The 12,166-nt window shown below is 37.5% G+C and overlaps 1 protein-coding gene across 27 annotated transcripts in view; it reads right to left on the bottom strand.

The window, feature by feature from the left end:
• GULP1 (GULP PTB domain containing engulfment adaptor 1) overlaps nucleotides 1–12,166 on the bottom strand; it is a 311,204-nt gene that overhangs the window by 28,896 nt on the left and 270,142 nt on the right. For 12 of the 27 annotated variants that reach the window (XM_012464086.2, XM_012464087.3, XM_012464089.3 and 9 more), the window contains 3 exons: nucleotides 826–942; nucleotides 529–609; nucleotides 86–178 (listed from right to left, as the gene is read on the bottom strand). In XM_012464086.2, coding sequence (XP_012319509.1) covers nucleotides 86–178; nucleotides 529–609; nucleotides 826–942 — 291 coding nt within the window. The remainder of the gene's footprint in view (nucleotides 1–85; nucleotides 179–528; nucleotides 610–825; nucleotides 943–12,166) is intronic. The other 15 variants (XM_064373262.1, XM_064373263.1, XM_064373270.1 and 12 more) reach the window with 2 other exon arrangements.

Here is a 12,166-nt window from a genome sequence, read left to right on the forward strand (position 1 = left end):
TATTGAAGAACTAGTCATCTGGAGATGTTTTATCACCACGGAATCTTGTTTCTAAGGAAAACATACACATAATCAGTATACTCACTGGAGGTGTTGATACTTGAGTTATTCTTAGTTGGTTTTCCAAATCTTGTACTTTATTTTTAAGTTCCATATTCTCTGTTTCTAAATCTTGGATCTAAAAAGAAAATGATTATTGAATAACTTTCTGTTTTTTTTTTCTTAGAAAATACTGGCTACAGTTATGATTAGGATTTTGTATTATATAAAATTTTAATAAGCATTGGAAATGTTAGAGGACTCTAGTTCATTGCAAAGACTTAAATTTATAATATATTTTTATGTGTGTGCAAATTTTATGTTCCTAATGCCTCAACTTCGTGTTTTCTTGTTGGACTGTGCAATCTATACCCATAATCTTGGAGTATAACCGCAAGACAGTGAAATTTGCTTATGATGATTTTGAAGAGTGGAGAAAGGGCATAATTTAATTACAAAGGAATCTGATCTCCATGGAAAACCACTTACCCAGCATCTGCTGCTTCTGCTGCTCTGATCCCCATGAGAAGCATCAGGAAGTGAAGCAAAGTCACATGAGAACACTAAGTTCTTGTGGGAATTCAATATAAAATAGTTAAAAAAAAAAAAAAAAAAACTGTGCAGGGGATCAGGAATGAAAAATTATAGGAACACAGTGAAAGCAGTTCCAATCAGTCAGTGTGGGGAAAATTTAATGGCAGGCCTTCTAAATTTGTTTGATGATATGCAAGTTTCCCTGTACTTATATATCACACAAATGTAAAACAACAAGCTTAGTTTACTCACTCTTTTTTGTAACCCTGCGATCTGTTTTCTTGTTTCAACATCTTTTCCTCCTGATTCTAGAAATTTCCTGTATGCCAGGTCAAATGCCTGGCCAATTGTTAAAGTGATCTCTTCAGCCTGTGTAAAAATCAAACAAAGATTTGCATTTTAATATGTCAAACTTTTTCTGAATCAAGGAAACAACATTCACATAAGTATTTACTCCAAGACATTCACAAGAGGTACTTCAAAAGGACAACACTTGGAAGTAGAGATGTAGTAAATGAGTAAGGTAGTATGCTAACATAATAACTCAATGCCTACCCAGGCACAACATTGAAAAACAGGCAGACTTGACGTTGGGCATTACTGAATAGCTGTTGAAGTGGGAAAGTTGGAAGCAAGAGTTCTTTCTGTCAGACATTTATTTCCTACTTGTTTTCCTCCCTTCCTCAAATATTTAGTGTCTATTAAACAAAAGCAGAGTGCCAAATGCAGTTTCTCTCCTTGGTTTGTGACTTATTTCCTTTTCCTGAGGAGGGTTTGTTAAACTCTAAGCAGGTAACTTGAATGAGGCTGGTCAGGTGGTGTCTTTGGAAAACTTGAGGTATGCCCTCTAAATGGAAGATCTGCTACTCGGTTCCAGTTAATTGTTATCTGGTGGAAGTGAGCAATTCCAATCTGAAACTGTCAGATTTTACATATGCAAGATGAGGTCAGAAGCCTGAAACTTTATATGAGAGCTCCCAGTAATGGGATTGCTGGGTCAAATGGTATTTCTGGTTCTAGATCCTTGAAGAATTGCCATACTGTCTTCCACAGTGGTTGAACTAATTTACATTCCTACCAACAGTGTAAAAGCATTTCTATTTCTCCACAGCCTCACCAGCATCTATTGTTTCCTGACTTTTTAATAATCACCATTCTGACTGGCATGAGATGGTATTTCATTGTGGTTTTGATTTGCATGTCTCTGATGATTAGTGATGCTGAGCTTTTTTTCATATGCTTGTTGGCCACATAAATGTCTTCTTTTGAGAAGTATCTCTTCATATCCTTTGCCTACTTTTTGATGGGGTTGTTTTTTCTCTTGTAAATATGTTTAAGTTCCTTGTAAATTCTGGATATTAGACCTTTGTCAGATGGGTAGATTTTTAATTATAGGTTATTTTCCTTTTAAATTATGATTTCAATGTATCCTTTTAATGAGACATTATGTTATCTTCAAATACTCAATTTGTACATTATAAAGAATCATTTAAATGATAACATTGTTGATTATTAATGACATTTGGCTTCATAGTAATTATTATTTATATTAATAACTTTTAAAAATCATGTTCCATTTTTATAATAACATCTTTATTGGGCACTTAGCTGTCTCATAAATTTTCTACATGTATTATCTTATTGATTCTCATCATAACTCTGAAGTTATTATTATTAATACATATCATGAAACTGCAATTTTGTAAAATTGTATAACTTGCCTAAAGCTAGTGAGTGGAGAACCTCAAATTCAAATCCAGATTTTCTGACTCTCCAACCATCACACTTTTGGGGATGGAGAGTAAAATTTATATACAATGAAATGCACAGATCATAATAAATTTATAGATCATAAAAGCTACATAATCCCCAACTTATTAAAGAAAAAGAATATTTCTAGCCATCCAGAACGTCTCTTATGCCTACTTTCAGTCAAATCCCATCCCATTACGGGTGACCATTGCTCAATTTTTGCCATTATAGTTTTGCCTATCCTTGTCATCTACAAAAATAGACCATATAATATGCATTTTTTTGTCTATTCTTTTACTAACTTAAAGATTTTGAGTTTCATATGTTTTGTACATATCAACAACACATTGGTTTTGTTGCCTATTAGCATTTCATGTTACAAATATACCACAAGTGATTTATCCATTCTACTATTGATGGGCAATCATGGCTTTGTCAGTTCTTAGTTATTAGACATGAAACTGGTACAAACATTCTTCTAAGATCTTTTTGTAGGCATATGTTTTTTCGATTCTTGGTAAATACCTAGAATGTAATTGTTAAATCATGGGAGGTCTACCTTTAATATTATAAGAAACTGTGCAACTGTTTTCCAAACTAATAACATCATTTGGCATTTCCACCAGCAGTAACAGAGTTCTAGTTATGCCACAATCTCATAAACAACAGATATTGACAGTCTTTTTCATTTGATTCATTTTACTGGATGAGTGCTGCTATAGTAATGTGTTTTAAATTTACATTTCCCTGTTGAATAATAGTATTAGCCCAGTTTCATGTGTTCGTTGCCTTTTTTATGTTCTCTTTAATAGACTAACTTCCTGTAGAAGTCTACTGCCCACTTTTATTAGGTGTTTTGTCTTTTTATTAGTGATTTTTAGGAGTTTTTTATATAGTCTGGATACAGATCCTTTTTCAGATACACATATTGGGAATACAGTTTCATAGTATGTGGCTTGCCTTTTCACTTTGCTGATAATGTTTATAGACTAACAGAAAACATTTTATTTTTATAAAGTCCATTGAATCCTTATTTTGGTCATGTTTAGTGCTTTTGGAATCATTTCTAGGAAATCACTATCCATCTAAGTTCATAGTGACATTCAATGTTTTTGTAATGAAAGTTATGTATAAGATTACAAAAGCTTCTACTTTTATGTCTATGATCCATCTCAAATGATTCTATGCAGCATAAGTAGAAGATAATTCTTTATAATTTTTTTCACATATTTAGCTAGTTATTTCAACACCATTTGTCAAAAATACTTTCTTTTTTCCATTGAATTTTTTTGTCACCATTTGTGGAAAAATGTTAACCATCTACATATGGATATTTCTAAAATCTATAATACAGTTTAATTATTATCTGTTTATCATTACATTAATACCACCCTGACTTGATAAGAGTTTCAGGTAAGTTCTGACATTAGGTATGCTTCTCCAGATTTTGGTCTTCTCTCTTCAAATTACTCTGGTTTTATTCTAGGTCACTGACATTACCTTATTAGAAGTAACTTTTCAATTTCTACTAACAACCCCATTGTGATTTTAATTAGAATTGTATTGAATTCATGGATCGATCAATTTGGTAGAACTGACCACTTAATTAAACTGAGCCTTCCAATCCATGAATATGGTATCATTCTTCCATTAATTTAGGTCTTCTTTACTTACAGCAATACTTTGAAGATTTCAGTATAGATGCCTTGCATATTTTTAAAATCCTCATTATTTCATGTTTCCTGATGCTATGGTAAATACATTTTTAGTTCTTTCTTTTTCCTAGTAGATAGAAACAATTTAATTTTGTACGTTGACTTGTAACCTTTTTTTTTTTTTTCTAAATTTGTTTCATAAATCTTGTGGTTGTAGATCCTCAGCAAATTTTTGTAAAAAAGTTGTTATTATATCCATGAAAAAGACAATTTTTTCCTATTTCTTTCCAATCTGTGTGCCCTACCTCCCCATCTATTCACTAATGAAGACACCTAATACCATGTTAAATAGGTAGTAAGAATGAACATCTTTGCACTGTTCCTAGTCTTAGGAGGAAAGCATTCAATAATTCACCATTAGTTATGATGTTACCTGTAGGACTTTTAAAGTCTTTATCAGGAAAAGAAATGACTCTTCTATTCCTAGCATGTTATGAATTTTATCAGCAATTGGGTTGAATTTTGTCTAGTGCTTTTTCTATATTTGCTGAAATGATTGTGTTATTATTCTGTTAAGATGCTGTATTATGTTAATTTATTTTTCATATGTTAAGCCAAACTTGTATTACTGGGATAAACACCACCTGGTATTAATGTATTATCTATTTTATATTTTATATGTTGCTGGACTCTACTTGGAATTATTATGTAAAAGGGTGTTAAGTCTATGTCATAAGAAACATTGTAATATAATTTTCATTTTTTGTAAGGTCTTTGTTATGTTTTCTATTAGGGTAACACTGGCATCATAAAATAATTTGGAAGTGTTACCTTATTCTCTTAATTCAGAAAAGGTTTATATATAATTGGTATTTAAAAAAGAAATGTTTTACAAAATTTACTTACTGAAACTATCTGGGCTTAGTATTTCACTTGTCAAAAAGTTTTTTCAAATATTTGGACCAAATATTTAATTCCAAATACGTGAGCCAAATACTTAGGTAAAAAGTTTTTTAAAAAATATAAATGTAAGTTTACATATGTAAATTAAATATATTTATATTAAATATTTATATGTAATTTTATTCATTCAGATTTTTTATTTCTTCTCTGTCAGTTTGGGAAATTGAGTTTCAAGGTATTCATCAGTTTTATATTATTGACCAAATTTACTGGCAAAATAATTATATAATATTTATATTTGTATCCTTTTAAAGATTATAGGATCTGCAGCTCCATTCACTGTTTCTAGTATTGGAAATATGTGCTTTCTGTCATTTTGTTTTCGACGCATCTTTTTAATGATTGTTAATTTGGGCCTCTGCTTGGCTTGCTTGGGTGCCAGTAATGGCCACAGTGGACTGGGCATGTGGACAAGTTCTTGGCCCCCTGAGCAGGCACTATGGCATGGGTTATGGTAGTAGCAGGACAGGACAATTCTCTGTGTCCCAGGTACTGTATGTAGATGTTGGCAGTGGCTATGATGGGCTGGGTGAGCCAGTCTTCAGGCCCACAGATGATACTTGTAGTTAGCTGAGGCTGAGGCTGAGGCATTAGGGAAACTTGGGCTGTTGCTGCTGGGACTAGGGGATGACCTGGGAATAAGCTCCTATAGGTGGGGCTAAGAAACAAGCAAGGAAAGCACTGGCTGTAGCTGCCGGGTGGAACACAAGTGCCACTGAGACTGAGAATGGGATGTGAGTGGGGTGCAAGTTGCCACTGAAACTTAGTCACAAGCTGAGAAGGGGCTCCTGTAGCTGGGGCTGAGGTAAAAGCTAGGCAAGGACTGCCACTGCCAGGGCTGAAGGCAAATGTACCAGGACTGGGCCATGAGAGGGATGTGCATTCCCCATACCCCAGCCCAAGACGTGGCTACCAAAGCCAATTCCAACCTCTGCAACGTCAGGGCCTCAGCGTGGCTACTACTGCCCCTCACTCATGCATTCTGCTGGGGACCTGAGAAATGCTCTGCCCTTGCCCACTACAGCTAGTGACTACTGTCATCATTGGGGTATCTGAGCACAAGCTTGACCAGCACAGGACTTAGTCCAGGGTCTTGTGGATTACCCAACTCAATCCACCATACTGGGCACTTGAGTGCACCTCCCAGGAGCATGAGGTTGGCCCTAAACTCTAAACTCCTGGCTGCTACTACCTCAACTGGCACCTAACTACAAGTACCATCTGTGGGCCTGAAGACTGGCTCACCCAGCCCATCATAGCCACTGCCAACATCTACATACGTACCTGGGACACAGAGAGTTGTCCTGTCCTGCTACTACCATAACCCATGCCACAGTGCCTGCTCAGGGGGCCAAGAACTTGTCCACATGCCCAGTCCACTGTGGCCATTACTGGCATCCAAGCAAGCCAAGCAGAGGCCCAAGAACTGGTCCACTGGTAATCATCAATACCATTGCCAGCATGTTATCAGCCTGGGGAATAAACATAGGCATGATTAGCCCACTGCTGCTATGACTGGGGCTTAAACAGTGACCTGCATAACATCCCAGTCTCCAGCACAAATTCACCACACCTCCCCTAATATCTGCACAATAAACCTCCAAGGAAATGGCAGACCTCACTAATGCTGTTTACAGCTGATATGGTTTGGACCTGTGTTCCCATGAAATCTCATGTCAAATTGTAATCTCTAGTATTGGAGGTGGGACCTGGTAGGTGATGATTCGATCATGGTGGTGAATGTTTCGTAAATGATTTAGCACCATCTGTTTTGTGCTGTTCTCATAATAGTGAGCAGGTTTTCATGAGATCTGGTCATTAAAAAGTATGTAGCACCTCACTGCTCCCCTCTATCCTGTTCCTGCCATGTAAACCATGCCTGCTTCTGCTTTGCCTTCTGCCATGATTCTAAGTTTCTTGAGGCATCACCAGAAGCTGAGTAGATGCCAGAATCATGCTCCCTGTACAGCTTGTAGAATAGTGAACCAATTAAACATCTCTCTTTATAAATTACCTAGTTTTAGTTATATCTTTATAGCAATGTGAGAACATACTAATACAGAATACTGGTACTGAGGACTGGGGAACTGCTATCAAACTACCTGAAAATGTGAAAGTGACTTTGAAACTGGGTAATAGGCAGAGGTTGGAAGAGTTTCAAGGGCTCAGAAGACAGAAAAACTGAGGGAAAATTTGGGATTTTCTAGAGACTAGTTAAATGGTTGTGACCAAAATGCTAATAGTGATGTAGACAGTGAAGTCCAGCCTGAGGAGGGCTCAGATGTAAATGAGGAACTTGTTGGGAACTGGAGGAAAAGTCATCTTTGTTAGGCCTTAGCAAATAGCTGCATTGTGCCCCTGCCCTAGAGAACTGGGGAACTTTGAACTTCAGAATGATGATTTAGGGTATCTGATAGAAGAAAAAACCTCTAGATAAAGGAAGAAATTTCTAAGCAAAGACCTGGCTGCTTCTAACAAGCTATACTCAAGCATAAGCAAAGAAATAACCCAAAGTTGGAACTTATATTTAAAGGGAAAGTAGAACATAAAAGTTTAGAAAATTTGACACCAGGCTGGTATTAGTCCATCTTCATACTGCTGATGAAGACAATCTGAGACTGGGAAGAAAAAGAGGATTAATAGGACTTACAGTTCCACATGGCTGGGAGCCTCAGAATCATGACAGGAAGTAAAAAACACTTCTTACATGGCAGTGGCCAGAGAAAATGAGGAAGATGCAAAAGTGTAAACCCCTGATAAAACCATCAGTTCTGGTGAGACTTATTCACTACCATGAGAACAGTATGCGGGAAACTGCCCCCATGATTCAAATTATCTCCCACCAGGTCCCTCCCACAACATGTGGCAATTATGGGAGCTACGATTCCAGATGAGATTTGGGTGGGGACACAGAGCCAAACCATATCATCCCACCCCTGGCCTCTGCAAATCTCATGTCCTCATATTTCCAAACCAATCATGCCTTCCCAAGGGTCCCCCGAAGTCTTAATTTATTTAAGCATTAACCTGAAAATCCACAGTTCAAAGTCTCATCTGAGACAAGACAAGTCTCTTCTGCCTATGAGCCTGTAAAATCAAAAGCAAGTGGGCCTCTTCTCACAGCTTCACTAGGCAGTGCCCCAGTGGGTGCTCTGTGTGGGGGCTCCAACCCCACATTTCCCTTCTGCACTGCCCTAGCAGAGGTTCTCCATGAGTATTCTACTCCTGTGGCATAGTTCTGTGTGGGCATCCAAGAGTTTCTGTACATTTTCTGAAATCTAGGTAGAGGTTCTCAAACCCAGTTATTGAGGTCTGTGCACTTGCAGGCTCAACACCATGTGGAATTGCCAAGGCTTGGGACTTGCACTCTCTGAAGCCATAGCCTGAGCTCTACCCTGGCCTCTTTCGGCCACGGCTGGAGTGGCTGGGATGCAGGGCACCAGGTACTCCTTAGACTGCACGCAGCATAGGTACCTTGGGCCTGGCCCAGGGAACCATTTTCTCCTAGGCCTTGGGGCCTGTGACGGGAGGGACTGCAGTGAAGACCTCTGACATGCCCTGGAGACATTTTCCTCATTGTTTTGGGGATTAACATTTGGCTCCTCATTACTTATGCAAATTTCTGTAGCAGGCTTTAATTTCTCCTCAAAAAACTTTTTTTTCTTTTCTATGACATTGTCAAGCTACAAATTTCCTGAACTTGTATGCCCCACTTCCCTTATAAAATTGAATGCTTCTAAAAACACTCAAGTCACTTCTTGATACTTTGCTGCTTAGAAATTTTTTCCACCAGATACCTAAATCATCTCTCTCAAGTTCAAAGTTCCACAAATCTCTAGAGTAGGGGCAAAATGCTGCCAGTATCTTTGCTAAAAGATAACAAGGGTCACCTCTGCTCCAATTCCCAATAAGTTCCTCATCTCCATCTGAGACCACCTCGACCTGCACCTTATTGTCCATATTGCTTTCAGGCCTTTGGTCAAAACTATTCAACAAGTCTCCAGAAAGTTCTAAACTTTCCCATATTTCCCTGTCTTCTTCTGAGCCCTCCAAACTGTTCCAACCTCTGCCCGTTAACCCAGTTCCAAAGCTGCTTCTAAATTTTTGGGTATCCTTTCAGCAATGCCAATTTGTACTGGTACCCATTTACTGTATTAGTCTGTTTTCATGCAGCTGATAAAGACATACCTGAGACTGGGAAGAAAAAGAGGCTTAATTGGACTTACACTTCCTCATGGCTGAGGAGGCCTCAGAATCATGGCAGGAGGCCAAAGGCACTTCTTACATGGTGGTGGCAAGAGAAAATGAGAAAGATGCAAACGTGGAAACCCCTGATGAAACCATCAGATCTCATGAGACTTATTCACTACCATGAGAATAGTATGGAGGAAAGTGCCCTCATGATTCAAATTATCTCCCACTGGGCCATGATGCCCACAACATATGGGGATTATGAGAGTACAATTCAAAATGAGATTTAGGTGGGGACACAGAGCCAAACCATAACACTGGCCATATGAAAGAAAAGAAGAGCTCATTTACAGGGGAGGAATTCAAGCAGGCTGTAGAAATTTTCATAAGTGAAAAGGGGCCAAGTGCTAACAGCCAAGACATGGGGGAAAGGCCTTGAAGTAATTTCGAGACTTTTGTGGCATACCTTCCCATTTTAGGCTCAAAGGCCTATGAGGGAAGAATGGTTTCATGGGCCAGCCCCAGGGCCCCTGTACCATGCGCAGCCTCACAACAGTACTCCCTGCTTCATGGCCACTCCAGCTCCAACCATGGCTTAAAGAGACCCAGGTACAACTCAGGTCACTGCTTCAGAGGGTGCACATTATAAACTTTGGCAGTTTCCATTTGGAATTAAGCCTGCAGATACACAGAATGTAAAGGTTGAGGCTTGCTGCAAGATTGGAGCCCTCATGGAGTACCTCTACTCCATGGGTAGTGAAGAGGGGAAATGTGGAATTAGACACCCCACACAGACTCCCCACTGGGGCACTGCCTAGTGGAGCTGTGAGAAAAGGGACACCATCTTCCAGACCCCAGAATGGTGGGTCCACTGAGAGCTTGCACCCTGTAACTGGAAAGACACAAGCACTAAACACCAGCACATGAGAATAGCCATTAGGGCTGTATCCTGCAAAGCCACAGGGACAGAGTTGCCCAAGGCCTTGGGAGCCCACCTCTCATACCAATGTGTCCTCGATATGGGACATGGAGTCAAAGAAGATTATTTAGGAGCTTTAAGACTGCCCTGCTGGATTTTAGGCTTGTATGAGGCCTGTATCCCCTTTCTTTTGGCCAATTTCTCCCTTTTAGAATGGGAATGTTTACCCAGTACATGTACCTCCATTGTATATTGGAATTAATTAACTTGCTTTTGATTGTGCAGGCTCATAAGTGAAAGAGACTTCCCTTGTCTCAGATGAGATTTTGGACTTTGGACTTCTGGGTTAATGCTGAAATAAGTTAGGACTTTGGGGACTGTTGGAAAGGCATGATTGAAAATTATACAAATACATGAAAATTAAACAACATGCTCCTGAATGACCACTGGGTTGACAAAGAAATTGAAATGGAAATTTAAAAAATTATTGAAACAAATGAAAATAGAAACATAAAACAAAACCTGTGAGATACAGTAAAAAGAGTGCTAAGAGGAACATTTATAGCAATAAATTCCTGTACCAAAAATGTAGAAAGGTAACACATTAACAACAATACACCTTAAGGAACTAGAAAAGTAAGAAAAAAAACAACCCAAAATTAACATTATAAAATAAATAAAAAAGATCAGAGTTGAACTAAATGAAATAGAGACTAAAAATACATACACAAGATCAAGGAAACAAAAAACTGGTTCTTTGAAATTATAAATAAAATTGAGAAATCATTAAGTAAACTAACCAAGAAGAGAGAAGATTCAAATAAACTAAATCATAATGAAAAAGAAAATATAATACCTGGTAACCATAGAAATACAAAAGATCATCAAAGACTATTAAAAACAACTATATGCTGACAAACTGAACAATCTGAACAATCTAGAGGAAATGGGTAAATTCCTAGAAATAAGCAACCTACCAAAAGTGAATCTAGAAGAAATAGAAAATGTGGACAGGCCAAGATGAGTAGCAATACTGAATCAGTAATAAAAAAGTGTCTCAACAAAGAAAAGCCCAGGACTGGATGAATTCACAACCAAATTCTACCAAATATATAAAGAACTAATACCAATCTGAACCTATTCCAAAACATTGAAGAACAGGATTCTCCTTAACTCATTCTATAAGGTCAAGATATCCTTGATAACAAAACCAGATAAGGATACAACAACAACAACAAAAACAAAACTACTGGTTAATATTCCCAACAAACATAGATACAAAATCCTCAACAAAATACTAGCTAACTCAGTCCAACAGCACACAAAAATATAATACATCATAACTGAGTGGGATTTATACTACAGATGTGTGGATGGTTCAGCAAATCAATAAAGGTGATAACTCAAATTAATGGAATGAAGGACAAAAAAAAAATCATCTCAATAGACACAGAAAAAGACTTTGATAGAGTTTAACATCCCTTCATGATAAAAATATCTCAAAAAACTAGGCACAGAAGAAACACACCATGAAATAACAAACCCATACCTAATGTCATACTGAAGCAGGAAATGTTGAAAGCCTTCCCCTAAGAACTGGAACAAGACAAGAATGCCCACCTTCATGACTCCTATTCAGCACAGTTCTGGAAGTCCACCCAGGGCAATCAAACATAAGAAAGAAATAAAAGGCATTCAAATTGGAAAAGAGGAAATCAAATTATCCCTGTTTGCTGATATGATCTCATATCTAGAAAAACCTAATTGCTCCATAAAAAGCTCTTAGACATGATAAGTGAATTTAATAAGATGGAAGATACAAAATTAATGTACAAAAATCAGGAGCATTTCTGTACACCAGTGATCTAGCTGAGAAGGAAATAAATGCAATCTCATTTACAATCGTGCAATATATATATATATGCCCACACACATGCATATAGTCAAACACATATATGTATATACACATATATAGGAATAAATATATATATATGAATAAATTTATCAATCAGGTAAAAGATCTCTATAAGGAGAGCTATAGAACACTGATAAAAGAAATTGCTGATGACACAAACAAATAGAAAAGCATCCCATGTTCATGGATTGGAAGAAA

The sequence above is a fragment of the Aotus nancymaae genome, unplaced genomic scaffold (genome assembly GCF_030222135.1).
Source record: "Aotus nancymaae isolate 86718 unplaced genomic scaffold, 86718_ANA_hifiasm-v0.15.2.pri h1tg000008l, whole genome shotgun sequence".
In the NCBI taxonomy this organism is placed as follows: Eukaryota; Metazoa; Chordata; class Mammalia; order Primates; family Aotidae; genus Aotus; species Aotus nancymaae.